The sequence below is a fragment of the Ruditapes philippinarum genome, unplaced genomic scaffold (assembly GCF_026571515.1).
Source record: "Ruditapes philippinarum isolate M1 unplaced genomic scaffold, ASM2657151v2 ctg3094_1_1_1_1, whole genome shotgun sequence".
In the NCBI taxonomy this organism is placed as follows: domain Eukaryota; kingdom Metazoa; phylum Mollusca; class Bivalvia; order Venerida; family Veneridae; genus Ruditapes; species Ruditapes philippinarum.
In genome coordinates this window covers 586932-602658 of record NW_026858409.1, presented here as the reverse complement: position 1 = coordinate 602658, position 15727 = coordinate 586932, and the positions used below count along the sequence as shown (strand labels likewise).

General features: G+C 32.1%; 1 protein-coding gene across 3 annotated transcripts in view; it reads right to left on the bottom strand.

The window, feature by feature from the left end:
• LOC132753102 (uncharacterized) overlaps positions 1–15727 on the bottom strand; it is a 61665-nt gene that overhangs the window by 43662 nt on the left and 2276 nt on the right. The window contains exons 1-5 of one of the 3 annotated variants that reach the window (XM_060743526.1): positions 12871–12990; positions 11882–12080; positions 8109–8269; positions 5459–5528; positions 4542–4613 (exon numbers count right to left, since the gene is read on the bottom strand). In XM_060743526.1, coding sequence (XP_060599509.1) covers positions 4587–4613; positions 5459–5528; positions 8109–8269; positions 11882–11971 — 348 coding nt within the window. In that variant the 5' untranslated portion in view covers positions 11972–12080; positions 12871–12990 and the 3' untranslated portion in view covers positions 4542–4586. Of the gene's footprint in view, positions 1–4447; positions 4614–5458; positions 5529–8108; positions 8270–11881; positions 12081–12870; positions 12991–15727 lie in introns of those variants that run through there. The other 2 variants (XM_060743524.1, XM_060743525.1) reach the window with 2 other exon arrangements.

The following is a 15727-nucleotide window of genomic DNA, read 5'->3' as shown; positions in this document are numbered from 1 at the left end:
TTATTTGAGAGCATTATCGGTCACTGTCCAAGGTCCATAACTCCAACAAAGATTTTGACAGAATTATGGCCCATTTGAACTTTGAAAATTATACATTATCCCAGCACATGTTTATTATAAAGCACTGAGAACAGACAATATGCTGTCCTGCCCGTAGCTCTTTTAAATTCCTTTTGCCTTATTGTGAAGAAAAACTATTTTTAGCTTTATGAGGGACATTCACCCTATTAGTGTGAAACCTGACCAATATTACAGTGGTGCATGATAAGGTGCCGACTCAATAAAATAAATTACAGACATTTTCGTAGTTGACCGTTTCCTCAAAGACCAGAATTTGCTTATCTGTGACAGTGTAAAAGCTGGGATGCAGATGCATGCAGTTTTTATCCATTTGAACTCAACCAAATAAAGTATCAGAGATATTTCAAATAATTCTCAATGATGCATCTAATTATATACATGTATATCATGGTCTCATTGGCCTCCCGTGCATCAAAATAGTAAATATAGCAAAATCAACTTGCATGCATACGTTGAATTTAGTACCGTTCAGTGAATTACGTAATTCAAAATTTGTAGGTCAACTTTTAGTAGATAACATTAAAGGACATGAATGGTGACATGTCCGGGTTTCGTATTCTCAGTGCCTGAAAGGAATGATGGAGCCTTGAACGAACGCACGCACACACACACAGACATACATACAAAATTGCAAAAGTGTCAAAAGTTTGGTATTTCATGAAAGATTCAGGGAAGTATATGAGTCGTGCAGTCTGATCAGGATTCATGCTGTTCGCTTACAGACCCTATAACAAGTAGAGAAACTGATAGTGAACAGCATGGATCCTGATCAGACTGCGCGGATGCGAAGGCTGGTCTGGATCCAGACTGGTCGCAAACCCATTATGTTGGTTTTGTCAGGACGTGGCTCATATATCTTTTTCCATCAAAGCAATAGGAGAAGTAATGACCAAAACAATTTGTGGTTTAACATCTTTTTATTCACAGCACAAAACAAATATGAAATTATCAGACTGGTACAAATTCTTATGAGTAAAAAAGTGAATGAAAGAATAAAAATTTGGAAAGTGTACCTTAGTGACATCATCTAAGGGTATATCATGAATGTACAGGTGAACATTAAAATAAGTTCATATTTTGACATATTTCCTGTCAATTTTATGATTTACTTTGCATGTAGCCAAAGGAAATATTTCTATAAATATCCATCGAAATTTACCAGTAACATTCAATATATAAAAAGAGTGGGGCAGACTTTTTATAACCTAGCTTTACACTAAACATTTTCCATTTTCAAGTAGTGTTGGTTTTAATTGCCATTATAAAATTAATTTTTTTAAATATATACTCAATTTAGAACAACTTGACAATAATAGTATGAGCATAATGTCACTAAGTTTTTCTACCTACTATTTTTCAAGACTTGAAATAAAGTATATAAACTCGAGATGCAAATTTCTTTTATTAATGTTAATTTAAACAGCAACCTTTAATTTTGATGTTCCAAACATACGAAAGAATCTTATTTTACAAAAATAAAGTTGGGTTCATTTAAATAATAAAAGTTGAAGACCAGTCTGATATAAAGTTGCCTTACCATTGGTCAATTTCAAAAAAGGAATACTCCAATAAGATGACTTGATTTTTTTTTCAGACTGGTTTACCTTACTTTAGTATGAAAAAGAACATTAGACTGGATGTATGAAATACAGATATTACACACAACAATAAAAATAAAATAAATGGATATAAAAAAAAAGTATAAATATAATACTGTTACATTATATTATATAACAATGTGCAATGCAAATTGAAAGACGTAAGCATGTACTAACTTAAAATTCTGCTTTAATGCAACACTAATACCTAAGGTTTAACAAAAATCTGTGTGAGCAAAAGAAATGTTTTGCCCCATTGTACAAAAATTTACAATTGAAGAATTGTGTAAAAACTTGCTGAAATTACAGGTTGAACTCACAGAAAGTTTTTTGGTTGTTTTTTTTTGTTAGGCAAGTCTACTTAAAAGTTATTGTTGATTTTTATCAATAAAAAAATCTAGGATTTTTAAAAAAAAAATATATATATAATTATATTATTTTTCAAAAATGGCAAAGGCATCTTCTATAAATGCATGTTTTCTAAGAAAATGACTGGCAAAATAGTCTGTCAAAAGACAGGATGAATGTTAAGATTTGAAAAAATAGCAACACCTATAGCTAATGGTACTATGCATGTGAAATGAAATGAAATAAACACTTAAAAAGAAAAGCTACATCTAAACAATCTATTTCATAAACAGAGAAGCAGGGGTTCAAAACAAGAAAGAAATATTAAAAAGTAATTTGAACTAACATGTTTAGTCATGCCTGGATCCAAAGGGAAGAGGGATTCCACACTCCAGAATTTTGCTTGAAAGTCAAAGTCTTCCCAGATATGGATACCAACTTATGCTATTTTAGTGAAAATCACAGAATAACTATTGAAAATCATTGAAAAAACTTGTCTTCTGACTGCCACTGGAATTCTAATAAAAGTCCAAACTCCCTCTGGACTGAGCATTACCACTTACCAAAATTTTACAACACCAGTCCTTCTGGTCAAAATCCTGGATACATGCCAGACAGTGTTAAATATATGCACATCTAATCCATCATAAATTATTTTCTCTTAAAGCAAAAATACTTAACAATAAAAAGATTATCTAAAAATTCTATGTATAAAATCAAAACTAAAATTTGGAAACTTTACAATAACAAAAATTATTAACAATGAGCAATTCCTCTACAACAGTTATAGTCTGCTGCAAGACAATGATTTTGTAAGGTGCCATAACTTGCAGATTTTATCTATCTATCTATCTATCTATCTCTGGATACTGCCAACCCCTCTTACGAGTGTTACAGGCAGGTATACATTGTATACATTTAAGAAACAGCTTTTAAGATACAAGGGAATCCAGAACCACCTCTAGGTAGGTGGGAAACACTGAAAGTGTCTCTGAAAAATCCCAAGGGTGTAACCCAGGATCGAACCCGGGACCTCAGGAGTGATAGTCAGTGGTTTAACCAACTGAGCTATCGCGCCACCTAAATTATTAAAGGGGATTGGTCTACAATGGACACAATTTCCATAATTATTTCTAATATTGACAAAAACAATAGAAATGTATCATTTGGATATTCTTACAAAAGTTATTACTTCCCAAAAAAAATTATTAAGTTCTAAATTTTGTTTGTTTGTTTTGGGTTTTACATCATATCGACACAGTATAGGTCATATCGCGACGTTCCAGCTTTACTGGTGGAGGAAGACCTCAGATGCCCTTCCATGCATTATTTCAGGCACGAACGGGCACCCGAGTAGAACCACCGACATTCCGTAAGCTAGCTGGATAGCTTCCTCTCATGAAAGAATCCAAAGTCCCTGTCAGGATTCAAAACAACAGTGGTGAGGGGCAAGTGGTTTGAAGTCAACGAAATGATTTAGTATGAACATTTATAAGATTAATAATAATATTTTTGTTCTATGACATTTTATTTGCTATATGAATATATGAATTATAATATTGGATCATAAATATCTCACACTTGCCGACAACACCACAACATCTATATAAAATTCTTCAGTGGTTTGTTGTTAAGTCCGATACTATATACTCTAGATATACATGTAAGTATGACTTGTATTACAATTTACACACCTTACGTAATAGACCAATCCACTTTAAAAAAACATTTCAAACAAAAAATACATGTATAATCACACTGTTTTCATACCCTTGCGAACATATCTATTAGAAAGTTCTAGCAAAATATTAAATACCAATGTATTATATAATATTATAAATTATGAAATCAGAACAAAAAAAATTTCGGAACAAAAGTATTATTAATTAAGCTGCTGTATTTAGTTGGTTTAGTACATGCCACAGTTTATTTAAAATTTACAATAAATATTTGATCAATTAAGATATACTTTTTGGTATGATTTTCATAAATATGCAAACAAATATTCTAATTATTTGATAACCAAATATAGCTTTAACAGTCCCTTAAACAATCGTAAAAATATTACACATTTACATCAAGCCTTCATTTATAATACAATTCCTAGTATCACAGTGAATATTGATATCACAAAGTGAAATTATTTTTGCATTTCAAATACTATATATTATGTCCAATTTTTTTCAAATTTATGATATTGGATAAAACACATAAAACTTCAACTTCATTATAAATCGTAAAAATTGGAAAGCAATATTTCTTTAATTGTATAAATAAGAATTTTAAATATTTTGCAAAAATTTACACCTCCTTTAACATGATTTAATACTGATAATATCAGATAATAAGCTATTTGTTGGGTAACATTTAATAAGAAATGACCAAAATTTCACATTATAAATAACAAAGGATTTTTCAACTTCTTTACGGTGAATTTTAATTTTGGAGGTCCAAAGTTCAAAGTTATAAAACAGAATAATAAAAAGATTTAGAAAGGAAATAAAATAAATGTTCCATTGTTACAGGCAGGAGGTCATCGGTGAACTGGTTGAAATTTCGTCACCACTGGGACACATAATCTATAGACTGGAAAAGAAAACAAAAATTTATGATAATAATAATAAAATAAATTTGAGCTGCGCCATGACAAAACCAACATAGTGCGTTTGCGACCAGCATGGATCCAGACCAGCCTGTGCAAAAGATTCCGAGCAATCTGATCAGGATCCAACTTGTTCGCTTACAAATCCTATTACAAGTAGAAGAACTAATAGCAAACGGCATGGATCCTGATCAGACTGCCCGGATGCACAATTACTAAGACAATTAAAAGACAATTACTGACTTTTTGATTAGAAATCATGAAAAACCTTGCATTAAATTATTCAATTTTCAAGAAGTAATGTTTTTGGTTTAATCTTATCTTTATAATTAGTTAATATTGTTGACTTAAAGGTAATGCAAGGATTTTTTTTTTTTTTTTTTTTTTTTTTTTGGACATAACAGGACTGGAAATATTTTTAAATTGGTCTGGACCAGTAACTTGTGCAAAATTTCAGATCATTCGATGCAGCTTCTTTTAAAATCTATGCAAAAACATGCCCTTAACATAGTAATTCAATTGAAATTTATTTCATTATTTGAATCTTACCTGTTTTGCAATTTACCCGTTACTAAATCCAGAATCTACTGATTTTCTAAAATGGTATTGCCCAACATCCATTTTTGGGTTTGTACATTTATAAATTTTAGGGGTATCAAGATAAACATTATAAATCAATTAGCTAACAGTATAATAGAGCCTGGTCATACTGGATCAAAGTGCAGACCGACATGGCTGAGACTACAACACTGGTGGCAACCGCTTGTCACTTTTGGTTTTAATTCTTTAATGGTTCACGATAATAAAAAAATAAACCAAACAAACATACTGAAAACCGTTGTGGAATTTTCGCTGAATATTCACAGATCTGTTGTTGTCTCAATTGTTCCCGTCTCATTCTGCAATAGAGAAATTAACATATTTTACTTTCACTCTCAAATTATCCCTAAACTGTATGTAATAATAGATGGGGCGTCCGTGGCCGAGTGGTAAAGGCTGTTGACTTCAAACCACTTGCCCCTTACCACTGTGGGTTCGAATCTCTACTGGGACTTTTGATCCTTTCATGTTATGAAGATATCCAGCTAGCTTTAGAAATGTCGGTGGTTCTACTCCGGTGCATGTTCGTGCGTGAAATAATACATAGAAGGACTCCTGATGTCTTCCGTCAACAGTAAGGCTGGAATGTCGCAATATGACCTATACTGTGTCAGTGTGACATAAAACCCAAAACATAGTATTGCAAGCAATCCATAAGTCCCCTACCGGTTAGAACCCCCGAGCAACATTCTGAAGGGCCATTGGCAATTCACTTATGTTTCTATTTTAAGTAAATTTGTTGAAAAAGTTCTTTAAAAGTGATCACAGGAAACAGTTTTAATGTACAGACAGACAGACTGAAGGACACTCTACAGTTATTTTTTAAACATCACTGTTATCAAAATATAACATTTTTAAAAGCAAAATTTTTAAAAAGGAGATAACTCTTGAAATAAAGATGCAAGATGTCATACCTGATGTGAGTGTAAGTATTATGAACGTATGAATAAAGAATGGTTATTTTTAATTTGAAGTAAATGAAAGTTAAAAGAACTTATAAGAAAAATTAAAAGTTTAAGGAGGAGATTACTTTGGAAATATGGATGCTAGATTTATAAACCTTGTCATATTATTATGATGTGGGAATTTGAAGAAAATCCTATCATGATTGAAGAAGTTGAAGTAAAAATTACCAATTTCTCGAAAAAAAGTCTAAGTTCAAAAGGGGCCTAATTCTGGAAATAGTCTTGCTAGAGTATTTAACTTTCTCACAAATGTTAAGTGATAATAAGAAACATATATATGAAGTTTGAAGTAGAGACATTCAGAAAAAAAGAAGTTATTAAAAAAAACAATTTTTTTTTTCATAAAAATTTTAAGTTCAAGGGAGGTAATTCTAATAAATTTTGTGCTCGAGTTGTAAACTTTGTCACATATGATGTGGTTGATGACTAGCAACTTATATTTAAAGATTGAAGATAATACTTTGAGAAATAAAGAACTTATAGTGAAAAAACTAGAATCAGAAATCTTGAAATTCAGTCCATTTGTTGCCATAGCAACCAGAATTTTCAACATAGGAAGATAAGAAAAGGATGTGCATAATTTCCAGACTGCCATCTACCCAAATGTTAAGTTTCATAAAAATATTTTCAGTACTTTTTGCGTTATCACTGGATCCAGGTTTTGTGTAAAAATTGCCATATTTTCAGTCTATTTGTTGCCATAGCAACCAGAATTTTCAGGACAGGAAAAAAAGAAAAAGACGTGCATAATCTCCATACTGCCATCTATCCATATATCAAGTTTCATAAAAATATTTTCAGTACTTGCGTTATCGCGGGATCCAGGTTATGTGTAAAATTTGCCATATTTTCAGTCGATTTGTTGCTATAGCAACCAGAATTTTCAACATAGGAAGAAAAGAAAAAGACGTGCATAATCTCCATACTGCCATCTATCCATATATCAAGTTTCATAAAAATATTTTCAGTACTTTTTGCGTTATCGCGGGATTCAGTTTTGTGGACGGACGGACTGACGGACAGACAGACAGACGGACGGAGGGTAAACCTAAAGTCCCCTCCGGTAAACCGGTAGGGGACTTACAAGCAAATGTAATAACAGATTACACAAGAAATTTTTCTAAAGCCAACTGGATATGACCAGATAACCTTCAATAACAGTGGTCTGCACTAAAGAAGCTGACTTGCTAACACATCACAATAATTAGAGGACTGCTGACCATGTGGGTTGAACTATGATAGGGGCAAGCTGTTGTTTCCTTTGACAAGAAATTTTACACTCATTGCTCAGTACAAGTTCCTACGAACAAATTCAAGAATGTGCATGTAATCTTCCTATACATTTAAACATTTTTTCTTTAATTGGAATTTATGTTCGTTACATCATCACAGTAAAGGTCATATGGTGACTTTCCAGCTTAACTGGTGGAGGAAGACCTCAGGTAGCCTTAATTATGAATTATTTCAGGCACAAACAAGCAGAGTAGAACCAATGATGTTCTGTAACCTGGCTTGATAGTATCCTAACATGAAAGAATCCAAATCCCAAACCAAATTTGAACTCACAGCAGTTAAGGGCATGACTGGTTGAAAAATGACTGTAATCACTCAGCCATTGCACCCCAAATATCACACTTATCATATTTTTAAGGCTTTAGGACCTCAGTGAAGTTCCTTTAATAGAAAAGCCCAATTATCATTTTATACCTAAAACTGACATTATATGGCAACTTATGAGCTTAAGTAATTATGGATAATCGATGTTATTCTTATAATATATTAATTCTTAGCCAATCTTATCTTGCAGCAGTGAAGGATAGATAAATTAAAGTGACCTTTGCACCTTGGACAAAGAAAATCCCTATACTCTTTCTATGATATATCATCAAAGACAAGCATGGTTCAAAAACTTACTGGTCAACATATGCTGCATCATGTCTACTACTCCCTGGCTGGCCAGGTGGTGACCCCGATCTTCTTGTCTGATTAACTTCTGATATATAGGTATCCCTATTTGATCCCATAGCTGCTCCAACAAGGTCTGGATTGTCCCCAAACTCCTCTGCCATCTGTGACTGCAAAAATACATAATAGGTTAATAGGAAATTTACATCAGTAAACTGGGTATAAATTTTGTCCCCAGTGTAAATGACATTAAAGGCACATTATATGCTTCAGAAACAAATGTTTATTAATTATTTAGAAAGAACAAACATGAGCTTTATAACGTTTAAATAATGGTTTAAGCATTTTACAGGCCTTAATCAACTGAAGAATTTTAGTACAAAAAGTGTCATAAAACTAGCATAAAACTAAATGAAAACAAATTAAAATTTTGAATTCCATACAAAATACTAAGTCACTATACATGTATTTTCAATTATAATGACTAATTGCCAAAAAGCAGCAGAAGCACTGAAGACTGTTCCGGCAATTGGCCACTTAGTTGGGTTTTTTTTTTCAAATTTAATCAGGACACCAAAATTAAAAATATTTTGAAAATTTGAAATTAAAGCATGCCTGGGGCATAATGTGCTTTTAAGAAAGAATTTGAATGAATTAAAACACAAGCATGCGTATATAATTCATTATACAATTCTTGAAGGTAACGACTATCAGCACATTAGCTTCTTCTACTTCCAAACACTGTACTATTTATTGCATGCCCATTCCTTTTTTTTTTTTAATGGATAGTTTAATTGGTGCAATTCCCCACCCCCCCCCCCTAATGTTTATTCTTACCATACAAACATTTGGGGGACAATTTTATTTTGGAATTTATTTTTACTTAATTATTACGTAAAAGAGAGTATGCAAAAATAATGTTTGTAGCAAATTATCTTACGCTAAGATCAAGATTTTAATAAAAAGAAATTAAGAGAATAATATATATTTGAGCCGTGTCATGACAAAACCAACATAATGGGTTTGCGACCAGCATGGATCAAGACCAGCCTGCGCATCCGCGCAGTCTGATCAGGATCCATGCTGTTCGCTTACCGACTCTATTACAAGTAGAGAAACTGATAGCGAACAGCATGGATCCTGATCAGACTGCGCGGATGCGCAGGCTGGTCTGGATCCATGCTGGTCGCAAACCCATTATGTTGGTTTTGTCACGTCACACGGCTCATTTCTATTCCTCAAATTATTTTGAGAGTGTGTCTTAAATATGCTTATAGCTTCCATTAACATAATTTAAGTTTTGTATATCAACAAATTAAGTTCAATTTTTTTTAACAGTCAGTTTTTTTATACAGTACTTCATTCTATGTAACATTTTAACTAATAACATGACCTCTCCCATAACCCTTGATTAAATTCTTAATCCAGTCAGTACCTTATAAATACAAGTTCACGCCCCCCTGTTAAGTCTAGACTTGATTGCCAGAATTAAATCAGATCAGTATGGCAATCTTGAGTCTCATTCATAATTTATTTATTATTGTAGGAACTAGGGTGATCAAATGATGATAAATATTAAATATTTCATTAAGTACCAGGATCTTACTGAATTGTCAATAACTGACCTATTTATTTATACATATTTTGTACTCTTATACACAAATGCTAGCTGACTCTAAAATCTCAGGGTTTTCATTATTAACCAATTGGCGATCCAAACCATCAGTTAAAATGCTGTAACAAAATCGGTTGTTTTTTCAGCCTGTATAATGTATATTAATGTATCACCCTTAAGACCCTTGGCAAAATCTGTCATTTTCTTTTGAGCATCTGTTACCTCAGATCAAAATGAAAACCCTGAAATCTTAATTACAAGAATTTTTGGTGTTAAAATTTTTTTTTTGGCCAATTAAATTGCAGTTTTTCAAATAAATCATTACACATTTACATTGGTAAATCGGCAAGCTATTAATCAGACAGGAAATTGACTGTTTATGGAAATAATTCAAAACACAGTCTAAGCCGGTTAAAATTTATTTGTAAGTACTTACAAAAATTAATTGGTCGCATGGCTGCGCCGCGCCTGACCAATTTATTTTTGTAAATACGTACTTATAAACTTTAACCAATACTAAAACAAGAGCACCGCTAGGCGGAGCATTATATGCCCGAAAATGTTTTTTTTATATTAAGGATGAAGCATTTGTAAGACATTACATAAATTAAATAAAGTATTACCTCCTTCCAATAGCAATCCTCCTATGAAGTTTGAACACTGTGGGCCAAATAGAAATTAAGTTATGCTCCGGAAACTGTTTTCAGTTTTAAAGTAATAGTGACCTTGACCTTTGACCTTGTGACCCCAAAATCAATAGGGGTATTCTACCCAATATGGACAATCATCCTATGAAGTTTGAATATTGTGGGCCAAATAGACCTTAAGTTATGCTCTGGAAACTGTTTTCAGTTTCAAAGTAATAGTGACCTTGACCTTTGACCGTGTGACAACAAAATCAATAGGGGTCTCCTACCCAACATGGACAATCATCTATGAAGTTTGAATATTGTGGACCAAATGGAACTCAAGTTATGCTCCGGAAACTGTTTTCAGTTTTAAGGTAATAGTGACCTTGACCTTTGACCTTGTGACTCCAAAATCAATAGGGGTCTCCTACTAAATATGGACATTCATCCTATGAAGTTTGAACACTGTGGGCCTCATGGAACTTAAGTTATGCTCCAGAAACTGTTCTCAGTTTTAAGGTAATAGTAACCTTGACCTTTTACCTTGTGACCCCAAAGTCAATAGGGGTCTCGAACCCAATATGGACAATCATCCTTTGATGTTTTAACACTGTGGGCCAAATGGAACTTAAGTTATGCTCCTGAAACTGTTTTCAGCTTTAAGGTGATAGTGACCTTGACCTTTGACCTTGTGACCCCAAAATCAATAGGGGTCTTCTACCCAATATGGAGAATCATCCTATGAAGTTTGAATGTTGTGGGCCAAATGAAACTTAAGTTATGCTCCGGAAACTGTTTTCAGTTTTAAGGCGATAGTGACCTTTGACCTTGTGACCCCAAAATCAATAGGGGTCTTCTACCCAATATGGGCAATTATCCTATGAAGTTTGAATGTTGTGGGCCAAATGGAACTTAAGTTATGCTCCGGAAACCAAATTGCTAACGGACGGACAGACAGAGGGAATCACGTACCAACTTTTGACATAAAATATGAGGCAAATCAGCTCATAACACCACCTGGACCAACGTCCATAAGCAAAATTAGCTCATAAAAACAAAAAAATAGCTCTTAATTTGAAGTTTTGAGTTTTTGTTCTTTATTAAACTATGGAATGAAGCTCATAAATATCAAATGTTTGCTCGGATAGACAAACAGACAGACGGACGGACGCCAGGGGGTATAACATAATATGCCCGAAATTCTTTGGGCATATAAAAAAGGAATACATGTACATATCATCGTCATATGTATCTTACAAAATTTAATGGTTAAAACTATCGGTCAAATATTTTTTATCAACAATTGTAAACATAATTTGCACAAACATGGGATTCGCGCTACCAAATAACTGAAATTATAGAGTTTGTTGTTATTTCTTAAATAATATTTTATTTCAACACCGCACAAAGGAACCTTTTATCACGTTTTAATCATTTATAACATAAAATTACATATTACAGCAGCAAAGGATATCATATTCCTTGATACCGGTAATACATTTTAATAAGAGCAGTAAGAACTAGAAAATGTTTTATACCATCAAGATTTTCTGTTGGTAGGCACGTTTCTGCATAGACCTTTCTTTCCTTCTTGCCTCATTGTGTTCCGCTATTCCAGATGCAGCCATTATGCTGGGATAAAAACACTTATGCTATCTGAATAATTATGCCAGATTTTACAGGAATAAAGAAAACACTAGTCAATGATTTTGATGTAGCAGTTATGGTAGGTTTTTCCTGAAATATAGAAAACAATTTATATAATAAGCATAATGATTGAAACATATGCCTATATGCCGGGTTTCACAGAAATATAGAAAATATTAGGCAATGAAAATGATATAGCTATTATGTTGGGTTTTACCTGGAATATATAGAAAACAATTAATAAAGAATTAAATAGTTGTTGCTGTTATATTGAGCTATAAATTACTTGCACTTTAAATTGTGATATAACATCAAGGCTACCAATATGTGCCAAAAGGAAATTTTTGATAATTCTGTCAAATACAACGACCTAAACCTATAATGTTTCTTGTTGTTATTTAGAAGTATTTGAGAATAGAAAATAATTAATTTACTCACGGTTTAGTGAGTAAAGGAAATCTTATATTCTCATGAAATATGCATTTAATTTATTAATAAATTTACTTCAAGCAGGGCTTTTTTATCACAGATAAGGGGTCTTTTCTCTAATTTGGAGGAAAATAAATTAACATAGCAGTTTGCAAAAGGTGAAGAAAAAGCTTAATGTTAACTGCATTTTAAGGGTGAGCTGCATGATTCTTAAGAATGAATTTTCAAGTCGGGAAGAGGCCTTAGCTTAAATGGCCTAAACTATAGATGGGAAATAAGTCCTGTTAACCTGGCTAATGATAAAATGCAACTCAGACAACACTAATTCTACCACTGAGAAAAAATATCCAGTTTCAACTGGATAGTCCAAAAATTACTACATCATTATAAGCAAATTAACATTTTAAATTATTTACAAAGAAAATAAAAACTAAAAAATATCCAGATTTACCTGTAAGAATTCACCTGTCTAATATAATCCACTGATACCAAAGTTACTAAAATAACAGCTACAATATTTTGACCACCTCATAAAATATAAATCTTTGGCTTATGGATTTCCAATAATCAATATGCCGTCATAATGAAAATAAAGTACCACTTTAAATAAATAAACAGTTTGCCCTTATATTTGTTAACGCAATCTATTTCAGGTGAGCGATAGCTTTAGAAACATCATACAGTGTATCTTAGCAGGTTTCCATTTGTTTATCTCAGAATGTTTAATCACAAACAAATGTTTGTTTAACAAGATTATCTTATAAGCTGAGATCAATTCAAATGTGATATAAACTTATAAACAGTCTATACACTTTCAATATTGATCTATACATTAGGTATATTGCACTTACTAGATAAAAGGCCCATTATGCCTCAGAAATGCTATCAGTTTTATTTCTCAAAATTTTCAGTATCTCTTTGCTACAGTTTCCAAAACCTGCTCAATTGCCAATGTATCTTTGCTCCTTTTGCTTCAATGGCAAAAAGTGTAATTATAGTGAATTATTATTAATATTTTGAATGGACTTAGTCAAAATACCACTTTTTTACATTTTGCTACCTTTACAAAACTTTACTGCACATTCAGCGCTACTTTCTACAGCTGTTAACAGTTCTAACATGCTGTAAATCTATTTATTTCAAAACCTTATTAAACACATCTTTGACACTGACTGTAATGAATATATTGATTTCTTAGGCATAATGAGCAAATTAATGCCCACAAAAAAAAAAAAAGAAAAAAAAAAAAAGATGTTCATTCAAACATATAAGTCTTATTTATTGATTTCAGAATTTGAGTTTTTTGGGAACACACAGAGGTTTAAAGCTTAAAACAACTTCCCCACATCATGCTGTGGTTTGAGCAATTTTGATAATAAATTTTCATTAACGAATAAAAGTGTACTACCAGTTGATAAATGTATTTACTTTAAATTAAATGATTTAATTTTACACATGTCTTTCTTCCTGAAATACTATGTTTTATATGTTGCTAAATCATTATACTGTTGCAATGTTTTATTTTGTAAATCTACAATATAATGTAAGTTTGAATATAGAAATCAACTCCAGTTTCAATCTAAAAATGTAATTTTTTAATTTTGACAGTAATTATTTTTTTGATTTACAATATAAAATCACGGACTTTAATTGAAATTTAAATCCGTGATAAAATTGAAACTGTTTTTAATCTACAGACAGAAGTGGTAATGTAACTTGTAACAGTAAGCACCAGTGTTTAATTAAATGCTGACATTTAAGTTTACATCTCATTCAATTTCATGGAAACTGCAAACATTTAATTTATTTCTATGGGTATTTTATAACTGTAAATACATAAATATTATGTAACCATGAGGCAACTGTTAACACATATGTGGTGATGAGGCCTCTTTAAACACATATTTGATGATGATGATGCAACAACTGTAAACAGATATGTGTCAATGAGGCAACTGTAAACAGATATTTGATGATGGACAAGACTGTTAACTAACACATATGTGATGATGAGGCAACTGTTAACACATATGTGATGATGAGGCAATTATAAATAAATAATAAATAATTAGACAAAACATAAATGATAATAAAAATTTTTAAACTGGAAATTCAGTTGGAATAAACTTTTATAATTAATTTATTTATAATAAATTCTAATCTTTTTATTAAAAGAGAACTTTGTTAAAGATTTGAAGGGAAAAACTAATCTATCTATCTGTCTTCCATTAATGTCAAACCCCTCGAGGGCACGTAGACATGACTTTAGACTAGTCACTAATCAGAGAAAGCTATGAGATAGAAGTGAATCAAGGAACCAGTCCCCAGCTCTTATTGAATAGACCCCCTTTTACATGCCTAGAGTATAGCACTGATATATGTAAGGATTACCTGGATTTCTTACCAGTACACCTCTAGTTAGGTGGGAAACACTGAAAGTGTCTCTGAAAAATCCCAAGGGTGCTACCCAGGATCGAACCTGGGACCTCAGTAGTGACAGCCAGTGATAGCCAACTGAGCTATCACACCACCCTGTGTGAATTGGTTAAATTTCTGCCATAAAAATGAACTTATTAAAAAACAAGGGTGCCATAGTCACAAAATACGCCCGTTTACGAAAGCTTTAGATGCAGATGGGGGCATTATGGATAAGTGTTATCTAGCAAGCAAGTTTTTATCCTTGGCACTGTGTTGTTAAATGAACCTTAAAACAAATCAGTAGGGAAGATAAAAAGTACATGTAATTGTAATTTAATAACTAAAAAATTCTGATTTAAGATTTTATTCTAGGGAAATACATTTCATTACAATTCTTAATCTTTGAATGAGCTGAATTGATATTTACTTGAAAATTAAAATATAATTAAATTTCTATGAGAAAGTATTTACATTTGATAAGGTAATTACTGTATGATCTTTATGAACAAATACCAAGTCTACAGAACACCATAGTTATCACAGTTAAGAATCTTGACCAATGAATGAAACATGTGTAAATAAATGTTACATTCTTTAGAACATACTCAAGTCCAAGAAAAGAGGATTATTTCATGCCCTTTGATTAAATTCTATTTTTAGAATTGAAAGTGAAAGTAGATCAAGGGGAGTAATTGTGTAAGTCATTTATGAACAAAGTAATAACTTTGTTGTTGCCCTTTGATTAAATTCTATTTACAAAATCTGGATATTTCATCATCTTTAGTGACCTTGACCTTGTATATATTGACCTAAATTATATGTATCACAGCCATAGTCTTGATAATGACCATTTGTGTTACAATCCCTCAATAAATAATGACTAAATGGTC